The 25,696-nt window shown below is 31.8% G+C and overlaps 4 protein-coding genes across 5 annotated transcripts; 1 reads left to right on the top strand and 3 right to left on the bottom strand.

The window, feature by feature from the left end:
* Positions 1-30: 30 nt before the first annotated feature.
* On the bottom strand, positions 31-6,097 carry LOC103493159 (serine/threonine-protein kinase BSK7). Of its 2 annotated transcripts, none has more exons than XM_008453806.3 (11): positions 5,816-6,097; positions 4,963-5,045; positions 4,656-4,873; positions 4,202-4,337; positions 3,574-3,707; positions 3,371-3,476; positions 2,619-2,704; positions 2,281-2,469; positions 1,928-2,080; positions 1,476-1,589; positions 31-766 (listed from the first exon to the last, which is right to left on the bottom strand). In XM_008453806.3, exons 1-11 carry the CDS (start codon positions 5,824-5,826, stop codon positions 524-526), a joined length of 1,473 nt encoding a protein of 490 aa, XP_008452028.1. In that variant the 5' UTR covers positions 5,827-6,097; the 3' UTR covers positions 31-523. The 2 variants fall into 2 exon arrangements, with proteins under 2 accessions (XP_008452028.1, XP_008452029.1); XM_008453807.3 differs by having other exon boundaries at positions 4,963-5,151; positions 5,816-6,089.
* A 2,438-nt stretch (positions 6,098-8,535) lies between these two features.
* On the top strand, positions 8,536-11,199 carry LOC103493155 (glutathione S-transferase T1). The gene is made up of 7 exons (XM_008453802.3): positions 8,536-8,891; positions 8,982-9,055; positions 9,310-9,370; positions 9,538-9,591; positions 9,892-9,971; positions 10,270-10,475; positions 10,749-11,199. The coding sequence occupies exons 1-7, from the start codon at positions 8,827-8,829 to the stop codon at positions 10,923-10,925; spliced, it is 717 nt and encodes a 238-aa protein (XP_008452024.2). The 5' UTR covers positions 8,536-8,826; the 3' UTR covers positions 10,926-11,199.
* Positions 11,200-13,001: 1,802 nt separating this feature from the next.
* On the bottom strand, positions 13,002-18,166 carry LOC103493154 (probable LRR receptor-like serine/threonine-protein kinase At1g63430). Its single transcript, XM_008453801.3, has 12 exons — positions 17,296-18,166; positions 16,727-16,868; positions 16,421-16,636; positions 16,170-16,319; positions 15,837-15,950; positions 15,694-15,758; positions 14,785-15,039; positions 14,489-14,694; positions 14,215-14,347; positions 13,985-14,139; positions 13,659-13,874; positions 13,002-13,547 (listed from the first exon to the last, which is right to left on the bottom strand). The coding sequence occupies exons 1-12, from the start codon at positions 17,378-17,380 to the stop codon at positions 13,302-13,304; spliced, it is 1,983 nt and encodes a 660-aa protein (XP_008452023.2). The 5' UTR covers positions 17,381-18,166; the 3' UTR covers positions 13,002-13,301.
* Positions 18,167-24,059: 5,893 nt separating this feature from the next.
* On the bottom strand, positions 24,060-24,566 carry LOC103493153 (nuclear transcription factor Y subunit C-2-like). The gene has a single exon (XM_008453800.3). It carries the CDS (start codon positions 24,411-24,413, stop codon positions 24,060-24,062), a length of 354 nt encoding a protein of 117 aa, XP_008452022.1. The 5' UTR covers positions 24,414-24,566.
* Positions 24,567-25,696: the final 1,130 nt, after the last annotated feature.

Here is a 25,696-nt window from a genome sequence, read left to right as displayed (position 1 = left end):
ACGAAGATGTTAGCAGGATTAATTCGAATATAAACAGTTAAAAGAGCATTGATTGATTGAATGTATAGTGTTAACAAAATATATTTGTCCATGTATCTGACAAAAACAAACATACAAAATAGCCTAACAGAAATTTGACAGGAGCCTTGCCTACATAAGCTAAACTATACAGAAATTACAAGCATAATTCCCATCCCTGGCCGCCGCCGCCCCCCCCCCCCCCCCCCCCCAAGCATAATTTAGACAGTTGACTCTTTTACAAAACCAAATTAATTTTCTAAGTTCTCCTAGTTTTCTGGGTCATCTATCAGAAAACTGACTAAACTCCAGCCAGTTCCATATAAATAAAGGGAATCCATCAGAAGGGACTCCAAGAAAAGTCTTCTTAAGTTGCAGCTCAGTATTATGGATGGATTTGAGGACAAAAGGATCAGTTTGAACAAGTTTGGCATGCTTGTGACTGGCTGCAGTTAAACCTCAAATTTCTGCAATACTAATAATTTAGATATAAGTCACCATTTACTTATTTGGCAGTTGTTTTGGTCTCAAGTGCAAATCCCTCTCTGAGAGCTGTTTGTGCCTCGTTGTTACTACCAAGTGCAAAAAGTGCAGCAGCTTGCAAATAAGATGCAATATGCCAGACAGGTGATATAACTTGAGCCTGCATTGCATCATTTAGAGCTTCTTGTGGCATCTCACATGCGAGATATGACAAACTACGACGTGCAAACATTGTTGGGGAAAGCACTGCTCCAGCATCAATGAACTGCAAGAGAACAATAGATATTATGTGTGCATAGACTTCCATATCAGAACTTCCTACAGACTTCCATATCAGAACTTCCTACAAAAGCCTTCATTCCCACATCGTCGTCATGCAATATCGAATAAACAGAGATGTGGACAATGGCCAATAAGTTTTTCCAAAAATTTTCTGCTCTGCCAAGTTATATGACACATTATCTTGAGCAAAATTTCCTTATGAAAAATAATTTCCATTAAAGTTTCTAAATACAAGGTCAATTATAAATCATAGCCATGTCTATATACTTGCAAGAAAAGCCAGAGATACTGATTCAGGTAGTAGCCCCACAACTTGGGTTGAGAAGCAAAGCCGTAATTGAAGCACCTGGTCAACCATCTTCTTGGTGGTTAATTTAATTAAATACAGAAAAGTTAGAAGTTGAAAACTTTGTTCAGAATTTTTCGTGAGTTGGTGCTGGTTTGGCAGTTCGTGGCCTCTATATACGATTCTTAAGGAGATTGACTGGTCAGTTAGATACTCCTTTTAGTCAGGTTTTTGGCCGATACAATCTTATTAACATTTCCTTTGCCTTCATAATACTAATTTCCCTCTCTTTGTTGTAATCTATTTCCTTTTCTCAAGTTCTCCAACAAGAATGAAGCCACGCACAAGTATTGAAACTGTAGAAATTAATTTCAGAAGTCTTAGATGGAAAGAAAACATCACAGACCTGAGTATAGGAATCAATTGCAGCTCTAAAATCCTTGTGTCTAAAAGCAAGATCACCATTCTTCTTTGAACTCAATGTTTCCTGCATCTGGTTGGTCCACATCTGGAAAGAAAGCTGCATGCGAAAATCCATCCAAATAAGCAGCAAGAACATGGTACCTCTATTTCTACAATTGAAGATAAGATGTTGACTGAAAGAACAAGCGTATGGAAAACAGGATGAAAACACCCATAAACGTGATAAGATTTCCTTCCAGTTGGATGTTATTAAAACTTGTGGCTTTATAATATGAACTCAATTGTGCATGTAGATGCATGCATAAAGTTTCCTAAACTGTAAACGAAGCTGACTCCAAGAACGACAGATTGTCAGAGTGAGACATGATTGCAAAAACAACAGAATAAGAATTTGTGTCGATATTTGTTCCTTGAATATGATATGCCAAAACCAACCTCGGTTGCTGAACCCTCATCGTCCTTGTAGTTTATCTTTTCTAAAATCTCGTGAATGACAGTCAAATCCATTCTTAAGCAAGCTTCACCAAGTGGTGTAAGAGGTAAATCTGAGGCATCACGCGGTATGCCCAATAATACATGTGAAGGAACCTGAAGAAAGAAAAATCAACATGAGGGAGTTTTTTCAACAGGTTAAATCCTATGAATAATAAAAAGAAGTTGCTAATACCAGGTGGCATGCAAAATAATAATAATAATAATAATAATAATAATAATAATAATAATAATAATAATAATAATAATAATAATAATAATAAATCTTCAACTACTGAAATGGCAATAGCATATACCTCAGTGTCCGTCTGAAGAGGAGTTAGAGAGGAAACTAATGATTTTGGATTAGGGCGTTCTCGAGGCTCATACTGCAAGCAGCGAGAAGCTAATCTCACTAATTCAGTCCCTTCATCATTTGAAAATTGTCCTTCCAAACAAGAATCTGTCAGCATTTGAAGATTCCTGTCCCTTATTAAGTCAAGAGCCTAAAAGTTATCAAACAGAACATTAGTACGGCAATTATTTGGTGCAATTCCAGATTCAGTGGTGCAGTGTATATTTCCATTTCTGAAAACACACCTTCCAATAATCTCATGGCATAATAAAAAACCGTTAGGTGAGAAAGAAGGCTTACATGGCTAGGTGGGATATGTTTTCCACTGAGGAGGTCAAGCAATAGAGTGCCAAAGCTGTACATAACACTTTCTGGAGTAACTCTTCCTATAAATAAATGATATGGTGATTTTCAATCCATCACACTAAACGGTATGAGAATTGATCGACAAGTAATGCATACGAGTAATGATGAAAAACAACAACCGACAGCAGAGACAAATTTTCTTGCATGACTTTGAAATTGGTATATGTAACAGGACTCCAAAATCTGAGAGCTCAAACAACATAGGGAGTTCGGCTCATAAAAAACCAAGCATACATGCTTGGCGCATCAGGACACAAAAAGCATTTTGACACATAATAAGGGAACTCCAAGAGAGACATATTTAATAAAACCAACTAAGAAAAGAGTCCTTTGCTGAGAGAACTACCATTCTTAATTACTACGCCCACATCGAAAGAGATCTCATAAACAAACATCCCTTGAAATTTGACACAATATAGACGTATGGGCTTCCCTTTCATTTAGTGCTTTAAATCAATTGAAAGGTAAACTTTACAACCACTTCCATGTTTTATCACACATGCAAAAAGATCAATATATGAAAACCTCGTAAAGTTAGAATCAGCAAAACATGAAAATCTGGCTACCAAATACTACAACTCCACAAGATGGAGAAGATAAGAAGACAAAAACCCATTAACTACTAATTAATAATGCCTAAAGGGTCTCATGAATCTGGCCTAATGAATAATGTCTAAAGGGTGTACCTGTTTTTAGATACTCCGGAGGACAAAATGCCAAATTTGTGCTGTAGCTTTTACCATCTCTACTGTTTTTCATCATACCAAAGCATGAAAGCCTGGGGTTTCCATCCTGAGAGAAAATGTTATCATTTTACACAGAACCACCGGATCTATCCCCCACAAAAATAAGGGGATGACAAAAGGTCATACAATTTAAAGATGCTTACGTCATCAAAAACCACTCTATAGGCATTGAGATCATGATATAGGGCACGGCCTTTACTTGTACAGTACTCCAAAGCTTGTGCAATATATAAGGCCACTCTTAACCGCATGGTCCATTTCAAAGGTTGAGAATCCCCTGAGTAAGTATTATATTAAACTCCACGTTATAAGATTATGACCTACAAGACCAAAGTACAGGAGAGGAAGAAGAAATATGGAAGCAATTAAGGATTAAAAACTCGTCTTTCACATCATCAAATGGTAAGTCTTTCACCACTTATGTTGAAATTTTTTGAATTCCTCACAATGTTAATGACACAACTATGAAGGGATAATCCCTGCAAGAACTGCACAAGTTTGCTTTAACCGACGATGGTCATAAAAATAGCATCAGCGAGCCCTGGCATAATTACCAACAAGGAGATCTAAAATTCAAAATAACAGGAGTGAAGGATGAGAAACAAAAAAGTAAAACAAAACTTATTTACATCCACCACCACTACCCATGGGAACCTCTAACTTGTGTTAAATAAACATGCAACTCAGATCCATGCTGAAACTTCAAATAAATGAGCACCACAGAAAGCTAAGTCAGGGAGAGCAAAGTATCGATAATTGTACTAAACTTACAATGAAACAAGTGCTTTGCCAAAGTTTCATTAGGCATATATTCTGCAATTAGTAATCTCTCATCGCCTTCACAGCAACAACCAAGCAAATTTGCCAACCTTAGATTTCGTAGCAGACCTACATTCTTGGCCTCTTCCTGAAATCAGTGGAAATAACATTTGAAAGAGTATAGAACAATTTCCATTGGAGAGAATAGGAGGCCTAAAACACAAATATCTCAAAGTATAAGATATAAGTTTTTGATTTTAGTAAATAATTATTGAAATCAGATTAACCAAAATTTGTCAAGGCTACACATTTTTAGAAAGTTAATTTTGCATTTTCCTTCTTCTGGAATAAGCTAGTACATCTTTGTGCCATTTACAACTTACAGAAAAGTTATGAACGTCTTTTTGCATGAAATCATGGAGAAAAATATGCCCATGCTGGAGAATGTTCTTAAATATAAGTTTACCAGAAATTGCCTAGCATCTGGCCAAGCTGATCTGTTAAACCGTTTGACGGCAATCCGTTTTTGATTCTCGAGCTTCCCCTTATAAACAACATTTGGAGCCTTTTCCCCATGTTCTGAAACTATATTCTCAACAGCAAATCCAGATGTAGCTATCCTTAGTTGCTCAATGGTGTATTCACGAAATGCAGGTATGTCAAGGTCACTACTGCCTTCATTTTCTGCAAGAGTAAAAGATCTATCATAGTAATTGCCTTTTGAACCGTATTCGTGAATACATATTCAACCAGAGCAGTAGATTTACACTTACCAACATCCTGGAGGTCAGGAACAGGCTTGTTATGATCTAAAGTCCAACAGCAACCTGAGAGTTTTGAACAGCCACAACCCATCCTACTCGAACACAAAGTAATTCTCTAATCAATAGAAGCAATTACGGTCGTAAACTGCCATCCAGCTTCCCATGCCAATCCAAATTTGTCCTTCCACCGAAGGGTAACTACCAAACATATCATTCAAAGTATTATTTATTTTAGAGTAATAATTGGGACATCCATGACAAAGCTCAAATGATCTTCAACAATAATGGGGTACGTTGGAAACTTGAAATTAAGAGATTTTTCCCAGTGTACGCATCCACCAGGAGGCCAATTGAGGTCCTATAAACTAGAACCATGCTAGAGTGATATATGTATTGTTGGTAAGATAAATGGATGCAATTAATAAATCACAGAGATAGACAAGACACTGCCACACCAAGACAATTTAAAGCTTTGTTGAGAAATAAGATTCTAATACCAACAATAGAATGATCAAAAAGTGGATCAGGGTAAACCATATTCGTCACATTCCAGCATTTGAACCCAAAAAAGGCAAAGATGAGAAATAATTCCCATCTGGGTTATCTTGATAACAACCAAAAAAAGCACTTTCCCCTTTTTATCTCAAATTTTCACCTAATAAAGTGAGCTTACAAGATGATATAGCATGACAAGAAGCAAGATACATACTTTCAACAAATCAAGGCTCACGAAATAAGAAAAGTAAAAGAAGTAAACAATAAAACTAAAGAAACTCAAAGGGAAGAAAAAAAAAAAAAAAAAAAAAAAACCACCACCAAAAGCACTCAGTCAGAAAGAGAATCAAGCTAAGCAATTCCTCACCCTTGAATCATTCGAAAAAGAAGAAGAAGAAGAAAACGTCAGAAGACTTGCAAGTCTCCCCTTTCTTTAGCTGCTTTGCTATTCAAAATTACTGAAAATTCAAACTAAGAAAGAGTCGCTCGAGATCTTAACGTGCATCTAGAGCACCCCTTTTTTTCCTCTCTCAATCAAGGGGGAAATTTGACAGCTTTGAGATTCGGATTAGAGGGATAAAATAGAAATAGAAAAATGTTAAAATTAAATAATTTATAGATATTCTTTCCCGAATCTTTTTCGACAATCGCTTTCTTCATTTCTTGCTGTAAGCCTGTAAACCCTGTGTGGGTTTGGTCCACCATTCTCCCTTGTACCCACCGACATGACCACCCTTCCAAAGTTCGAATTTTTATTCCAAACAAATTTCACTCTTTCATTAATCATTTTAATGGGAAAAAAATAGTTTCGTTCTTAATTACTTTTGAGGAGTCTTTTATCTTCTTATTTAGTATTTTGGGAATGTTCCTAATCCAATGTGAATCATTAACTCGTTGATTAAGATTTCCTTAACATGTTGGTACAAGCATGGCTATTGAGGAGTTGTGAGCTCAATTTGGACTGTTTTGTTGTCATTAATCATCTAGTTCAACTTTGTTAAAATAAATGTCAAAGTACTGTGAGAATATGGATAATTCTTTGTACTAAAATAACTATATATAAAGAAAAAATCATACTATGAATAAAGAGAGTTTGACCGTACTTTTTGTAGTGCTAGAATTTTTCATTAATGAGACAAGTTTGGAAGTTTAGCTTACTATCAAAGTTATATAAAATGAGTCACTTCAGTTAAATCTAAATCTTCCATTTTTATTGAAGACAAGTATAAGAATCAATGAGAGAGAAATTAGTTAAAAGAAATATAATGAGTTGAGAAGAGACTAATAATAAAAGGTGCAAAAAGGGTTATACAACAGAGTTTAGTGAAGGAATTAGGGTTACTTTAATAAATTGGTAAAAGATGAAAGAGAATTTACCGTAGAAAACTTGCCAAAGCGATTTGAGTGTGTTAGTGATTACAAAGTTAGTAGAGTAAATCTTTCGACCTTAGTTATACTAAAAACATAGTGATAAAATACTCATAGTTGGAAAGAGGGACATGTGTTATGTAAAAAGTAGTTAGGAAGATAATGTTTACTTTCAAATATAACATGATGTTAAGACACTTTTAAATATATCATGAATAAATAAAAAATTACATACTATATATTAGCATGTTTTATTTAATTTCGTGCTGTCAACAAAGTTAGATGAATAAACCATTCATTGTCATCTCAAACGATGAAAGTTGGATCTTCCATACGTGATCTAAACTTTTTTAATACTGTGTTACAAATATCCAACACCGACTAAAATCTCTAATTAAATCGCACCTCCTTTTTAGCAAGCATGTGTTTTTCTTTTGTTTTTATAACTTCAATTTAAGATTACGTACGAAGAGTATTAGAAAACATAAAGTTTTATCTCCAAACTAATTGACAATAAACACAACAATTATCTATTTAAAAGAATCGTAAGTTTCACTTAAACATTCAGTGCAATAATCTTAATAAAGAGAGTACGAAAGTATTGTAACCTAGCTTGTGCTTGAACGTCAATGCATTATAATAAGTCTAGTTGGAGAGAGATGTTAATAAATACATCTTACTATGAATCTCAATATTTCATATCCCATCCATAGTTGACTTCTATGCCATCTTTGTATTCCTATTTATTTTTAGTGATATTGACTTTGTAAAGCAATTCAATAAGGTCAAGTTGTAATATCTTTTTCAGGCACCAAGTTACATTTATAAAATATTGTTTTAACTAAATTATTAGGAGAACTTGATTTATAAATTAGCATTCTATGTTGTCTAATTTCTAAAATAATGATAAAAAAATATTAATTTTATGTTGAGAACATTTGTTTAAGTTATTTTTTAATAAAATAAATTTATTACGTAAGTTGTGTGAATCGTATTCATTATTATATCATGTTTGCAAGTGAATGTATTTAGTCAAAATCATACGAAGTAATTGAACGTATTAGTTTTTAAAATTAGAATAGAAATTTGGAAATTAAAAAAATGAAAATAGAGTCAAATTATTTAAACAAACATTTTTCAAAAAATATTTGCAAAAATAATCCTAACACTCTACCCTTGAACCCTATGCTTCATCCATCACTCTCATTAGTTCTTAATGTAGCAAAAAAAAAAAAAAAAAAAAAAAAGAAAAAATCACTTTATCAATTATAGAAACTATTACATCAAACCTTGATACTTTCGATTGTAAACAATTTAACTCAAATTTGTAACTTGAAGAAGGTAATATCAATCATTAGAAATAGCATGATTTCTTTATCTGAATTTTCGAACCTTCAATTATTGTACTTAAAAAAAAATATTGTCTTCTCGTATTAATGCTAAATTATTGTCCAACTTTAAGAAAAGAAAAAAGAAATTGAGTTTTTATTATAACAAATTTGAAATTTTAAGGATTCAATTGGAATAAGACATCGACATGTTTTGAAATTGATTTTTTTAAAAACGCATTAAAACCAACACCAACACACACTTTTATTCTTAGGATTCAAACGTAAAATCGATACTTAAAAAACTTTTCTTTCATTCAAAAGATAATTTTTGATGCTTATAAAAAAATTTCAAAAATAGAATGGTGGGTTTAATTATTCACAATTGATTAACAAAATATTAAAATATACTTAAAGTCCATAGCACTACTTTTCTTGCCTTCTTGGTTGAAGGTTTAATCCTATTGAAAAAATAGATAATAATAGTGAAATGAAAATGAAGATTAATGTGTGAATTGAAAGCAGGGATGAGACAAAGATCTGATCCAAACATCATCTAAATCCAATCCTATCGCATTTGGGAAGCGCGCCGAGAAGAAAGTCTCAATCTTGAATTCAGTAGGATCATCATCCTCATTCCTAAGACTCATTTCTTGTACGCAATCTTCGACAAATCGGAAATATGGCGCTTAAAGTCTATGCAGATCGATTGTCACAGCCATCTCGCGCCGTCCTCATCTTCTGCAAGTAAAATCTCTTCCCTTTTCCATTAATTTTGCTTGCCCTTGGAATTGGGTATTTGATATTTCCTCTTTTTCTTCGTTTAATGGCGTTTAGGGTTAATGGGATTGCTTTTGAGGAGGTGAAGGTAGCCTTGTCCAAATTCGAACACCTTACTCCTGAATTCAAAGGTGGGTCAACAGAGACGTGAGTCTATTACTTTCAGTTTCTTGCTGTTCTTTATAATTTAAGATGTAATTGACTTTAGTGTCGTTGTGAGTTCTAACGAGTTGAGTTTCTGGAATTAATACTTTGGTGAAGAGGGAGGGCAAAATGTTGTTGATTGGTTGAAAAATGAAACCATAAATTTTCTTGTGTTACTTCTTCTATTTATCCCTTGCTCTGTATTTTTCATCTCTCATGGACTTTTGGGTTTTGCTTGTAGAGATCAACCCAATGGTAAAGGTTCCCGTCATTGTTGATGGAAGATTTAAGCTGTTCGAGAGGTATGTTTTGAACATTTTTGTAGATATTGCGATCTCTCAAGAACAAGGAATAAAAATCTTACTAGTAAACACCACAATATTTTTAAGATTTATGCTTGAACTTGTGTATTGATATGTTTACTATGTCAATTTTAATATTGTGCATTGGCTTCATTTTCTTTTGGCAGTCATGCTATTCTTATCTACCTTTCTTGTGCGTTTCCTGGTGTGGCAGATCACTGGTAAGTGATTACTCATATCTGTTTTGATGCTTTCTCTATTAATACAAATCGATTTTGGCAAGAATTCTAGTGGATATTCGTTTCCTAAATTAGTGTCCATAAAAGGAAGGAGGGTAGATTTGATCTCTGTTGGTATTTGGTTCAACAACTGTTTCCTTGCCTTGAATTATGATCTTATACTTTGAGTGCAGATGAATTCAGTTAACCTCTCGTGTGTATATATTTAGCACCCATGATTGTAAGCTCAAGAAATTTCAATAAGCTCATCTCTTGTAACAGAATTTCTGTTCATGTTATTAGGTATCCATCTGATCTTTTCAGGAGGGCTAAAATACATTCAGTATTGGATTGGCATCATTCTAATTTACGTAGTGGTGCAGGTATGTAACTCAAGAAGATGTTCTTTCTTTTTGATAATTCATTCTAACTTCTTCATATCGTAGTGTCTTTATCGAGTAGATGAAGCTTTCTTTCATACTTACAATGGTTATAATGGGTTTCAAGTATAAGAAAGACTCATCACAGAACAAAGAAATAATCCCACAGCTTATGTAATAAAATAAAAATTCAAAAAACTAATTCTTAATCTAATGTATATAACCAACCGTTAATATTCGCATAGATTGGGGAGAAGTGTGCCACAGGGACTTATTTTTTCTTGTTCTTTATCTTTTCCAGCTCCATTAATATTCAATACTGTTCTAGCACCTTTGTTCGGCCGTCCTCTGAATCCTCAAGTAGCTGCTGAAGCTGAGAAGATTTTATTCAAGTCGCTTTCAAAAATTGAGTCATTTTGGCTGAAGGGGAATGGGAAATTTTTGCTAGGTGGCTTTAAACCATCCATAGCTGATCTTAGCCTGGTTTGTGAAATTATGCAACTAGAGGTACAGTACGGACATTGTTTTAAATATATCTAATTGCTTTTTGAGATCACTTGAAGACCCTGAAGAAAAACCAATTTCACTGTCTACTTTCTGAAGGAGCTCATAGAACCAACCAGTAATCAGCTTGCCAGCCCTTTCTTTTCGTTTGTTAAATCTACAAAAGTTTTAGGACTGAACTTATACTCATTATGTTGCGAAACATCCCATGTATCGTCTTCATCCTAGTTTAGTTTTCACTGGATCTAATGGTGCAAGGATTCTTTTAACATGCAGCTTTTGGACGAGAAGGATCGGAGTCGTATTCTGGGTCCACACCTGAAAGTGAGGGAGTGGGTTGAGAATACTAGAAATGCTACAAACCCACATTTTGATGAGTTTCATAAGGTTCTTCTGAAGCTCAAGGAAACCCTCCAAAAGCAGCGCTCACTGAAATTGACTTCAAAGATTTGAAGTTTCTTTGACACCCAACCGTTGTTGGATTTTAGACAGGTTGTCTCATGAAATTAGTTAATTTGCGTATAAGCTGACTCAGATACTCACGGATATAAAAAAAAAAAACAAAAGTGAAGTTTTAGATGTCTGCCTTGTTAATGCAATAGAATAAATGTCATGAAAGGGAAGGTGTGAAGAATGAGTATCAATGTAAGTAATCCATTGTGTGACTTTTGATATATGGGTAAGAACTTGGTTTATCCAAAAGTCCCACAATTTCATTCGTAGATTATACTCATTTTGTACATCTTCAATTATTCGATTTCTTTTCTCCTTCGATGCATGAACTTTAAACTAAAAGTTTAGAGGCCAAATTCTAGTGATTGAGGTTGTGAAGAGATGAAATTTTTGGAGTGGTAGGTGAAAGGCGAAAGCTTTTACAGAAATTAATTACAAGTAAAATGAACAATAAAGTTAGAATGAAATAGGTGAACAATAAAGTTAGAATGAAATAGGAGAGTTGTGTAGAGGATAGAGTTGGAAAAGTCAAAATTTGTTTTTAATTTAGGTAAAATTACTTGAGTTTTAAAAATGTAGGATTTTAGTCTATTCTGCATAATGAAACCATCTAAACTCGAATATAAAAATTGAATGAATTATTGATGAATGGAAAAGAAAACATATAAATTTTGTATTAAAAGCATATGCATAGTACACTTTATACTTTTGAATTTTAGATTTGACATCTATTCGATTTCAAAATAAAAAATGAGATTTAATTTTCTAAAATTTGAAAAAAAAAATGTTTATTTGACCATTTATTAGAGAGTTGTGTACCGACAACCATTTTTTAAGGCTCTAAATGAAATTTGGCACAAGATTCAAATTTGTTTGAAAAATGCTCCATCAACTACGTTTGAAAGTACTATCTTGTCCTCAAACGGTGCACGAAGACTTGGAGCTGATGAATTCTCGTTTTTGATTCTAGCTTCTCTTTTTAGCTTTTGATTCTAGCTCCTCTTTTTGGCTTATGGTTCTTATTTCTCTTTCTAGCTCTTATTTCCAGCTTCTCTTTCTAGTTCTAGCTCTTTTTCTAGTTTCTCATGAGACAATTTTTCTTTGATATTTTCTTTTTCTTGCTTCTCTTTCTAGTTTCTTGTTCTAGTTCTACCTCTTATTTCTAGTTCATCATTAGGTCGTTTTTCTTTAATAGTTTTTCGTTCTAGCTTCTCATTTTAGTTCTTTTTTTTAGATTCTTATCGAGCACAACTATAATTTTCTCTTTGAGTTTTTTCTTTGTTCATATTCTTCTTTTTGCTTCGACCTCGGTTTATCGCTTCTTCCTCTTATTCTTCATCAGACATACAACTTTTCATTTTGGAAAAAACTACCGAACGAAGAAAATTTTGGAGAATGGAGAAGAAAAACATATTTTATGACGACGCAAAAAAAAAAAGAGAGAAAAACAAAAACAGAAAAGAAAAAATGAAAAAAAGGAGAAAAAAACGAGAGAGAAAAAAGAAAGAAGAAAAAAGCAGAGAGAAAACTAAAAAAAAAACGCAAAATGAGAAAGGGACAAAGATGTATTAAAGTGTCGTGTCATAGGATGATGACTTTAGCCGAAGAAGGCCAAATCTCTTTTATTTCTGAGGTCATTTTCCATTTGTCTCTAAGAGCCCTCTATACGATTATTTCCATTAAGGGCGATGCAAAAAGATAGTGTGCGAGTCAAATTGTTGACTTAGACATATATTAAATTTACATATTTCAATTTTCTTATCCGATGTATCAACCACGACCACCATGACGATACCAACAATATTCATGAGAAATGAGAGAAGGAAAGAAGAAAAGGAAAGGAGAGAACAATATTACCAAAATATTGCTTATAATTTTATTTATTTTGTCAAGTCAACCAATATACTCATAATTTAATATCAATTTAATATTATCTTTTCGTCAGTTAACTAATAGTTAAACGAGTACTATTGAAAACTATTTTTTAAAGCTTCGAGAATAAAAAATGTTTTTTAGAACAAATGGATATCTCAAACCCAACATTACAATCAAAATCAAAAGTGGGAGACATGGGAGTTTTTACTTTTAGACAGAGATGAACATATTCATTTGTATTGATTATGGCAAGCAACAAAGAGAGGAAACCTCCTTAAATGCTTTCATTTAACTATTTCAACATTAAGGGCATCCTCCCTATAGCATTTAATGCATTTATGCAAGAACTTCATCTGCTCTGGCGCTCATAGTCACAGCATATACAAGAACAAAGAAATAAACTCAAACCACAAAAAGTAGTATTACATTTTTGTATATATATATATATCTATATATCTATATTTATATATCTGATCATCTATGTGTTAGCTCAAACCTCATCTATGAAGAAAGTGCAAGTTCCGCCCAAGCAAGAGAAGACGCCTTCAACTCAACAGAGACTGAGGTATCAATTCTGGTCTCTAACATGCTGCATAAGTCCTGCATACAAATCAGCTTGGCTGGCTGTGGATGTATGCAAAGATTTACAACCTCACATATCGTCCTCAGATCTTCATCTGCAAAATGCTTCACTTCTGGGTCTACCAAGCAGGACATCCCATCAGGCGATTCGAGGTATTCCTTGGCCTGATGAGGAAAGCACAATTTTTTTTGTCTTTTAGAATATAATCAATGGTTTAACATTATTGTAACAACAAAGTTTCTGTCAAAAAGATCGAAGATAATTGAGTTTCTTACCCAGTCTACTAAGCATTCTTTGTCCTTACAGTATGGAGGTCTCCCACTGACTACTTCCAGTAAAAGAACACCAAATGCGTAGATGTTACTTTCTATGTCGAGATGACGTGGTTCAAGCGAATTTGGAAGAATACATTGAGTGACTTGGTTTCCAATGGAGCCTGAGTTCTTTTCTGACCTTGAAAGAATGGTCTTCCAGCTTTCAAAGTCAACCAACTGCAGTTGAAGCCAAGAAACCTCTCATTAAGATCAGGATTATAAGAGATCGTTTGTAAGATTGTATAATAGAAGGGAACATATTTCAGCAGTTTGTATTCTGGCAGAACCTTGGGTGAGAAGTCATCTGTAAGATATACAGCACCGGAATTCAACTCTGATATAGTAAATGGTGGTTGAAGTTCACTATGAAGATACTTAAGTCCGCGGGCCATGCCCAAAATTATATTCATGCGACGTGTCCAGGATAAACAACCTTCTCCATCTGCAAGCACACAACAGTTATCTTCAAAGTAATGAATTTGGTTAAGAAGGTAAAAGAAAGAGGAACTCGACTTACAATGAAGGTGCTCGTATAACGTGCCATTTGATGCATATTCAAAAACCAGCATCCTAGTAAATGGACTGCTTTCTTTACAATAGCCTAGCAACTTTCCTACATTCTCATGATTTAGTCTTGCTAGATCTGCCACCTGAAGAGGAATTGAACAAAGACAACCATTCAATTGATTTAGCAGCCCTCCGGGATTCAATCATACACATGACGGTTCAAATGTCTTCCAAAATTAGTACTTCAAGAAGGAACTTAGAACTTCAGCTGTAGATGATCATACCTCTCGCTGAAAATAAAGCTCGAGATAGTCTGTCCAGTTTTCTTCTTTAATGCATATTGAGATAACAGCAATCTCAGGTCCACCTTTCATGGTGCCCTTGTACACTATACTGTCCGGTGAGGAGCCAATAATATTACTGAAATCTTCACAGGCTACTTCAAGCTCTTGCCTGCTGATGCTTGGCACATCTTTCAACATCTCGGTGTCTGTCAATAAATGACAAAAGGTTAAGCACATTTACGACAAACAAAGAGGTAGCTACATCGACACAAAGAAGTTAAAGCTATGAAGCATACCGATGTGAAGAGTAACATGGTCCTTCCCACTTGAGGATTTCTTCCACGGGATGATGATTGAGGATTTGCCATTGCATCTCCGAAGAGAAGTGATCACAGCAACTAGAAATAAAGAACCCGTTGTGATTCCAGTGATAATTTCAAGGGTTAGAAGCCAGGCAGGTTTTGAAGCTCTTTGGTGTTTCGAAGCATGTTCGACTGGTACATGCTTCGAGCTGCCTCCTGGATGTGATTGAGCAGGAGAAGCACCAGCACCTACAACAGAAAATTAAAATCACAAACTTCAGTGACCAGAATTCAGTTGTGAATAGCTGTTCAATGTAAGGTAGAAAGTCTGAGAAATGAACTGGTTGCATATTTGAGTGTTCAAATTCAAGGCCTTTGCATAAATATATTAAACCACTTCCACTTCGAGCTTAGAAACCCAAATATAATGGTTTAACAGCTTGGAACCAATAAGACCTGATATAGCTGCATATCTGTGTGTTACTTCAAAATATTTGTCAACAAAATTCTAATATAAACCTAAGGAAACAACTACAAGCGTACAGTATATTCATCTGCACAGGCTTATATACAGAAAAATATTTGGCATTAAGTTCTCACGGATGTCAGTTTCTTAGCCATCAATATCATTTGTGGTTTTACAAATATCAAAGAAGCTATTACCCCCCCAGTTCTTTCAGTAAACCATAATAAGGAATTAGTGGGTGATTTCTTGTCTTCCCCACACACTCTTCCGTCTGGTTATTTGTCTTAATTCAATGTTTCAGATACAAAAAAAATAATATACATACATACATACATACATACAGACATACATACATACATACATAAATACATACATATACACACAAATACATACATATAGACACACACACATAGAGTAAGAAACAAGATCAATCTTACCACATTGAGCAGCAGTACGCTGTTTAGGATCATTGTATTGAAGACAGTTCCCTTGAAAACTTGACCTGTAACGGATGTAATCAGCAAAAGTAAAATAATGAAGTAAATAGTATTTATGATGAAAGAAAACCTGGAAAGATTACTTTGGGAGATGGCCCTCTAAGCACTTGGGTATTTTCCCAACAAAGAAATTGTATGAAAAATCTGCAACCTTGAGCTCAGTTAAGTGACAAAATCCAGGTGCATTTGGAGCATACCTGAAACGTGATGATAAGAGATGAGGGACAGACGACTAAAATAGATTGTTAAAGGGACCTAAAACCTAGAATTGATTTCCCAAACAGGTTTATTCAGTCATTAAGAAGACTCAAACTTTGAAGGGGAACAGAGAATCTTTTCAACTTCATCGTGATCTCAACATAATAAACATAAAGAACATGTCGTCCCACCTGCTCCAATTAGCATGTAAATATTACCTTCTATGCATATTGGATGTATACTTTGAAGTGTCACCATCTGGAATAAATCCTTGAAGTTTATTCCTATCAACCCTAAGTTCTCTGAGGTATCTCAAATTTCCCAGCTCAGGGGGTAGCCTCCCGGTCAATCCGTTTGATCCAAAGTTGCTGCAACAAACAATAAAGAGAAAACTAAAAGGGTGAGGAAAGTTCATGGAGAAGCAAGTTCAAAGCTCAATCAAAAGAAAAATAAAGTTAATTGCTTTCACATTTTCAGAATATCTGTTAAACCCCCAATTTCTGAGGGGATCGAGCCAGAGAGTCGATTTGCTCCCAAATCAAGGACCTTAAGTTTCTTCAATAATCCCAGCTCCTTGGGTATTGTTCCAAGCAGATTGTTGTCATGAAGATACAGTTCTTGCAAGAAGCTGAGTTGACCCAAGCTTGGTGCTAGAAATCCTTTCAGTGATGCTCTAGAAATGTCTCTGCAACATCGAACCGAATCCAGTGTCTTAGATTCAAGCAATGATAGCTGAATGCAGAGAAAAATAAAAGGAAAAAAGAAACGTACTCACAGCTTTATAACATGGCCTCCATCTGGAGAACAGGCGATTCCAGACCAGTTACAGGGATTTTTTTCAACTTGTAAATCCCAATTTGAAAAAACTCGAGTTGGGTCTTCAGATATTTGATCTTTGAAGGATTTAAGAGCCGATGCTAGAGAAAAGTAGAAAACGAAGAACATCCCAGTCACAGGCGGCTATACATAATTACATTAACCGAATGTAATTCTAAGAGTTTCTTCTTTTTCTTTCTTCTCAGCAGATTGAAATAACTTGAGCCAGATATAGAAATATAACTACACAAATACAGTAAACTTTGATCTAAAAGCAGAAACAGAAGCATGATTTTTACCAAGATCCTGATCCCACTACTTGAGTAACAACACACTAGAACTCTGCATCACTTCACAACACAGGATTTGCTCAGAAACTATTATTTCCACTTACCATTTCTAAACCGACTATCTTTGTGAAGCCAATTCTAACAAAACTAAGCATATCATCTCTTGAATTTACCCTTCTAAACAAATTTAAAGAGTATACCAACAAAAGATCAAGATCTGGCAGAGAAGTCCATCTACCTTCATTCAACGCAAAGGAATCACTGGTCACAATAAGAACTGCAGAGATCAGACAGAAAATCTGGACAGAAGCAAAATATCCCATTCTCTCTCAGTTTTCCCAAAGAAGAATAAAACCCAGATAGCTCAATCAACCGGCATTGCCCAAAGAAACGAAAAACCCACAAAACAAACTGAAGAAGAAGAGTGAAACAGCCTAAAGAAATCGATGAAGTATGGGATGTTGTTCTTATCAGGACAATAACTCAGCATCCTACTAAAATTCTAATCTACTAATTGAAGAAGTCGGTTCAAGTTCAATACAGAGATAGAATCAGTAGATTAGAAGTAAATGAGATGAAACCCAGAACAGGGAAGACCTCATTACTCGCAAAAAAAGAAAAAAAAAAAGAAAAAAAAAGAAAAAAAAAGAACTAGCAAACCAGAGAAAAAAGAAGGGAAGTTTTGCAATATGAAGAACACTTAAGTTAGTGAAACTTGGATTAGAAGAGAGGTTTTGAGGAACAGTAAAAGAGGGAGAAAGGTTGTTGAAGAAAAAGAAAAGGGTTGTGAAATTGGAAGAAATGAAAGCGATGGATTGAACTTTTCGGTGCCAAATCTGGAGGTTTCTGCAGCTCTTCACTCACTCACTCACTTTGATTTGGCGGTTCCTATTTGCTTTTTCTTTAAAATGAAACCATCGGTCCATTACAGTGATTCTTCTTATTGCTTCCTCTTCTTCATCTTCTTGTTGTTGTTGTTGTTGTAGTGACAGTGGTTGGTTTTGGAATTGGATGGCCTAAGACTCCATAGACTTCATCTTCTTCTTTAACTATTCTGCTAATGATTGCATTACACTACCAAACACATTTGTTTAGTTTTTCTTCCCTTAATTAACTCTTTCATGGAATTTTCTTTCCATGTTCATTCTATAAATAAATAAATAAATATATATATATATATATATATATTATATAATATTAAATTTCCATCATCCTATCAATAATTAAGTTTTTCAACGTAAAAAGTAATATGATGTAATTTATAAAAAAGAAAATTGTATTTATTTAATTTGAAGATCAAATGTGTAAACTTTCACCAAATTTACGAAATATAGAAATCTAATATATTTTGAAATTTTATTATATTTATAATTTTTTTCCAATGATTTTATCATTTATAATAATTTTTCTTTTTTACTTTATATGCTTAAAAAAAATGACTACATGAAAATTGAACAAATCTTTCTAATATTTCAAAAAAAGAAAAATAACTAATATGACTCATGTTACATTATAAACCATCAAAATCTTAAGTAGGTAAAATTTCAAAATGGCATAAAAATGTTTATGTATGAATTTAGACAATTTTTTTTTCTCTTTTTCATGTTTTTATAATTTTATTTATAAATATTTATTGACATATTTTATCGATATTTTTAAATCGAAAGATATTCATTATAATTTTTAAGTTAAAAAAAAAACACATTTTTTTCAATCTAGTTGTTATATTTTCAAACTTATAACATTTTAGTCTACACATTTGTACTAAATTAGTCAAAATCGTGAAAAAAATTATTCTAAATTATAGGTCAAATTTTATTACACGACAACTCGATCTTTATATTTTATAAACAATTTAGATTCTTAATTATTTTATAAATCTAACCCGTATAAAAATATTATTAAATTTTAGAACTATCATTTTTAACAATATTCAAACTCTACCCAACTAAATCACTAAAAAGAAAAAACCTTTTTATGAAAATTCATGTTTATATATACCTAATATTTTAGGTCATTTTCAGTTTGATGCTTTAATTTTCCAAAATTGTCGATTCTACGTTAAATGTATTAAAATTCAATAACTTCAATTTATGGAATTTATTAAAAATATTTCAATGTTTTTTTTTTAATTGTTAAATCAAAATCTGTATGTCAATATATAATTTGTTTTTGGTTCAATATTTGTTGAAATGGACATTTTTTTAGTAATATTAACATTTATTTAAATACTCTTAATCAATAGCTTAAAAGTCTTAAATTTATTGACTTCTCTACATCTTGAACTCAAAACAATAAATAAATTACACACATCTAATTATTTGAATTCAATATTGACTATATTTAAAAAATTACAAGTTGATATATCTATATATAAAGAAACAGAGAAAACAATAATTAAAAAAAAATTGAAAGGAAACATCATATCAATAATATGAAGTACAATATTTAAATGTATGGTTGTTGTTTGATAGAGTTTATAATAATTAACTTAGCATATGATATGATATGACCCACTCATAAACAAACACTTTGGACCACACTTTGCATAAATCAAACACCGTCTGTGTCTACAAAACTCAAATATTCATAAATAAAAAAATACCGATAAAATGTTTAGTTGGATATTTGATAATTTCTATTTATTTAACGAATTATTATCAAAATTAATTAAATACTTAAATTCTTTAAAAGTAAATCCATTATCCAACGCATCATAGCAACGATAATAATCTATCAAATTGACTCGTTCTAAAAGTTTTGAGTAGTAACTAAAATTTGGTGGTTTATTCTTTTTTGGTAAGAAATACAATAGAGATTATGATGAAATGGGAAATTTGAATAAATTATTGAGATCGGAGGATATTTGGTTTGATTTATGTTATGATATAGAAAAGGCATTAATATGTTAATGAAATTTTAGGAACAAGAGAAGAGACATAGTGATTGCTTGCCCAAACATGAAGCAACCCTCTCAATGATAATGCTTCCAAGCAACACACTCTACAAAATTAATAATAATAAAAAGCAGACACCATAATTAAAAATAAATTTTAAAAAATCACCCCTACTTTGCCTCCCTATCTTTTTTCTTAATTAGATCTAACACAACCCTTACAAATATAACGACGTATACTTCCAGAGGTTACAAAATTTATAAAATTTATTTAGATTAATAATTAAGTTATTTTTACACCAAAACTAAGTTATAAATATAATAATTAGTATTTCTGTTAATATTAGATTGAATAGATGACATGTTGTCTTTTACGAGTATTTATTAAAAAAAAAACATTAGATATATCCATGCATAACTAATACTGATATTAAACTCTTTGATTTATGGATATATCGACATATCTATAGATATTTTAATCCTTACCTTCAAACGATAAAAATCATTTTGTTCGATCGTCTTCAAACACCCTCGTTAATTTAATATAAATTAAATTGGATAGAAAAAAAAGGAAAAGAGAAGAAAAAGTATCATAAATAGTGAAAAGTAGAGGAATGACATTGTTCAAATTAAATAAAAAATTGGTAGATAAGAGTATTAGTAGTGAATAGTTTGTGAAGAAATGATTTGAAATAGGAATTAAGTACTTAATGTCACAATGGGCCAGCAGAGTGGAAGAAAAGTCAAAAAGTTTTTTTCTTTGGGGAGGGAATAAATTAGAAAACATATTGATATTGGAAAGAATGTGATGTGAGATTGGGAGGTGGTAGGCCATTTGTATTTAAAAAAGAGGCACCAAGCAAGCCATGTTCATTTTTATTAAAAGGACACTTTGCTTTTAATTTGTTCTTATTTTGTAATTGATCTTTATTTACTTCTACATTAAGAACACCTTTCTTTTCCTTTCTTTTTAATATGGAATTTCGGTGTGAATCACAATTTCCTTTGTGTCGATTGTCAATGACTCTGTTGCTCATACGCTATTAGTGGATTTTGTTTTATTTTATGTTGTGTAGTTCTTAAGTTATTTTGTCTTTTTACGGTTGTTCTTAAAAAATCTACGTGAATACGAAATTTCATCTAATCTTAACTATATATATATATATACTTTCTACATTAGAAACTTATTCATTTCAAGTTGTAAAGTATAAACTATAAATATTCAATTAGTATTCATTAAAATTTATAGACTAAATTGTCGCTTACATAAAAATTTATAGACAACAATTACTTTTTAACATTATTTTTATTTTTTAAATACCACATGTTTAAAAAAAATTATTTAATTTAGAAATTGAAAAAGAAGAAAAAGAATAGAAGAATGAAAACTTTTTAACATTATTTTTTTCTTTAATAAAAAAAACTACATATTTTTAAAAGAAAATATTTACTTAATATTTGAGTTTTTTTTATTTATTTATGAAGAAATTAGTAAAATATTGAGTAAAAATTGGAAGCTAATTTGTGTTTAAGAGAATTATTTATAAATGAATGATGGCATAATGTTGCATTTTGTTGATAAATTAAATATAATTAAGAAATAGAAGCATATGGGACAGATAATGTCAACTTTTGAGTTGTGAACCTGTGGGTGTGGTTTTCATTTTTCAAGGTAAGCTGTCTTCTTCATAATCAATTCCATCAATGTAATATTCAAAAGCAACCAATCTTCATATCTAATTTGGTGAATTCACTACCTTCACTTTACAACTTTTTCTTGTATATATTTACCCAAATTAAATTCTCTCATGTAATCCTCAATTAGAAATTAATTAGTAAAAAAAAAAAAAAAAAAAAAAAATTCTTTTTGGGTTTTTGGTTTGAATTTCGTTTTTAGATTTCAAAACGTTAAAATAATCTTTTATTCTTGAAATTTGAGTTTGGTTTTCATTTCGTTCACGGTACTTTACGTTATTTTACTACTAATACTTTCTTTTGCTATCTGACATTTTAATTATCAAATGTTTATCCAATTAATTGATTTAAAATAGGGATGTTATAAAAAAAATGATAAATTTAACTAACTATTTACAAAATATAGCAAAATTTTAAATTGTATCAATAATAAACATTGATATATTTTCTAAATTGCAAAATTAGCAAATTTAAAAACGGATAATCCTTTGATAGTCTGTCAATATCATTAATTATTTGTTATATTTATCATATTCGTTATACGAAAAAAAGATGTTCCATGCACTATTTTTTTTTCTAAATTTTTTTTTCATACAATTTCCAAAATTATTAGAAATTTAACCCTAAAGATGAAAAGTAAATTAATGGCATTATTATGTATGATCATAAATAGTAGAAGTAAGGAAGAAAGAAGGGTTTTAAGATTTACACAAATTTGTAATTGTTTTCTATTATTGATTCTTTCTTTTTTCATAATTCTTACAAAATACTTTGGAGGAATTTCCATATGCTATCATGTTTTAGGCCATAGATTTTGAAGATAGATCAGCCCAAAATGCTTTTAGGTTACCACTCAAGGATACAGCCCAAAAAGTTGTACCAAAGAAACAGCCTTGTTTTCTAATAAATTCGAATTTTAGAACTATAAAATATAGAGTCAAAAAAACTATGCAAAATTGGTTTAGAAGAATCGATAAATTATCGTAAATGATAAAATTTTTAAAAATATTTACAACAAAATTTTAGATTTGTATCAATTATAAACATCGGTCCTCTAAAATTTTGACACTTAATTAGGAAAAATGGAAAGAAAGTATTTGAGAATTTTCTTTTTGGTCCAATATCATGTAAAGAAGAGTGAGAATATTCATCGACACATTAATATACGGTAAATCGAAGAATAATATCAATATTAATATTCATTGACTTTTAAATAATTATTTTCTATAAATACTCGTACATCGTAAACGCAATTATATATATTTTCGTTCAATGTGAATATGAAGGATGATAACAATAATATTCATAGTTTAGTTTGGTGTGTAAAAACAACTTACTTAATTTAAATAGTTTTATTAAATTATTTAACTTGTAGAAATATATATTGATATTAATAACTTGTTGATATATCCTTAATTGAAAATCGATATTATAATTCTTGTATATAAACTTTATATATATAGTAGGGGTAGATATGATGGACCGAAAAACCAAGTCGACCGATAAAATCAAAGTTGGTCGGTCGGAAAACGAGTGAGGTCGGTTGAGATCGATTTCGAAATGTTTTAAATTGAGAATTTCTAAAAAATATTTCTAAGTGTTAAATGAACTCGACAAAAACGATTGACCGACCAACCCTTATTCACTGATAGCGAGGTTGGTTCGAATATTTAAATCAATTATGGTTTGTTTAGGATCAATTTTGTAAAAAAAAAATTGACTAATAACGTTATATAGACATAGACACGTTAAATCTTGACAATAACAATTATCTAACATGTTATACTACATAGTACATGTAAAAATGTGGCCAAAAGTCTCACGTTAATTAGTCAAAGATATTGAGAGTCGTTGAAACACATACGGGTGTGTATATATAGTAGGAAAGAATTGAAAAATTGGATGTTGTTAGTTAATTGAAATGGATTATTATGTGAAAAAAGAGAGGCCATTATTCTGCCAATAATGACCTCATGAAATATTGAAATTAATGTGTTAAAAGATTATATTCAAATCAACATTTGATTGATTAAATGTGGAATAACCTTTCCCATAAATGGGTAGAGATGCAAACCAACCAACCAACCTTTAGAAAGACCGTAGATTGATTTAAGATATTATAACTTCTAAATATTCAAATTTGTTTACTTTGACTAATTTAATTACGATATCTCTGTTACTATTTGTGTCTATTACGATAAGAATGAATTGTTTAATTTAGTCTATTTTAGATGGTTCTCTCGAACAAATTTGAGTACGATTGTTTTGATAATTTAAATAGATGAGAAAGACATGCATAGTTGAAACGTTTGTTATAAATGGAACCACATATATGAGAATCGTATTTTACATTTTATCATTGATTGACAAATTGAAAACTCAATTCATGGAAAATACTTCAAACCATCCTTTCAACAACCTACCGAAATATTTTCACTTTCACCAACATCTCCCGCGGTGGCGGCGGTTTCATTGAAGATCAATCCGATCAGAAAATCGAAAACATCCGTCGCCAGAATAGCGGAAGCCACATCCTCTTTATGAAGCATCCTCTTCTTACTCTGCATCGCAATCATCCACGATCTCTTCGTCAATTCTTCGATGAACAATTCACACGCCTTCGAGAACACGATCGGAGCCTCACCGGAGATCATCTTCACCTCCTCTCCCGATTTCTTCATGATCTTCTTTATCCTCGCTAACGGCAGCGAGTGCGGCCCTGTCTTCCAGTACATCACGCCGGAATATGCTCCTGCTTGCCTCATGATTGGATCGAAAACCGCCGGAGGTTCTTGGAGATTCTATTGAAGATTTATGGAAGGAGGATTGTGAATTTATAGATCACGTTGTGGAAATTGGAATGCTACTGCGGCCGGCCAGCCTGCTCCGATTAAGGTTACTCAGTCTAATTAACGCTTTTTTTTTGTTTATTTTAACAAATGGAATCATGATTAAGGGAAGGTTTATGATAATTATTTACACTAAACTTATGATATAAGCCGTCGTTATTGGGTTTTGATTTAAATATTTGTTTTTGTTGGTTAAGACAAATTATACCTTTTAGGGTGATGTCACTCTCTCATATAATTAATCATTCAACCTACTGTTTGAATTTGTTTCAAATTATACATTTTTTAATTTAGTGAACTTTGATGTTTGTATTTACTTTAATCCAACTTTTTAAAAAATTTCAATGTTATACTGTTTTCCTTTCTTTTTACAAACTTTATTTTAAAAATAATCGATTTATTTACCTAATCTCCATAATTATAAAACGTTATATAATTGATTCATTATATTACGGTTTAAGGATTAAACAATTTCTTAGATTTTACGATCGTTCAAACTTAATCGTTCTTTTTTTGTTTGATGGTAAGAAATTTTTTTCTTAAAAAAAATAAAAAGAGTTATGTGTGTAAGAATGTTTTTTTTTTAAATTATAAATATAATAATGTTTATTAACGATAAACTATATGATGAATTTTAAAAACTAAATCTAAATTTAGATATATTTGTAAATTCTTTTGCATTGTTTCTCATGTGGTGATAGTTTGAGTGTTATATTTGCGATTGCCGTTTAAACTAAATTTTGTTATTAAGAAAAGATGAATTATTTCATGGAGTAATACTTTTTTAAAATGAGTATGGAATAATATATTTGGTATTATGCTATATGTCTATTTAATGTATGTATCTAATATAAATAAAGACACTCTTTTATTTTATAATTTTAATCTTGGTTTCAACTTGGGTTTAGACCATGGTTATAGGATGATTATAGATCTCAATACATTAATCATATAATTAATTTATTAGTGGAACAGTTGATAATGTCATATGAATATGTCATCGTTGATTTGAATTGATGTTGTTGCTTAAAAGGACAAAATGTACCATTTTAGATTGGAATGTATTCATTTAACCATGGTTGAACTTTTGAGTCTAATAATTAACTTTGTAATTTCAATTAATAATGGCGGAAATTTCTTATTCATTTTTGTTTTCCTTTCTTCTTTTTAAGTAGAGTTGAAAATAAAAAGATTTGAAT

This window comes from Cucumis melo, chromosome 7 (assembly GCF_025177605.1).
Source record: "Cucumis melo cultivar AY chromosome 7, USDA_Cmelo_AY_1.0, whole genome shotgun sequence".
NCBI lineage: Eukaryota > Viridiplantae > Streptophyta > Magnoliopsida > Cucurbitales > Cucurbitaceae > Cucumis > Cucumis melo.
The sequence above is the reverse complement of the archived record's forward strand: the minus strand, read 5'-3'. Positions and strand labels throughout refer to the sequence as shown.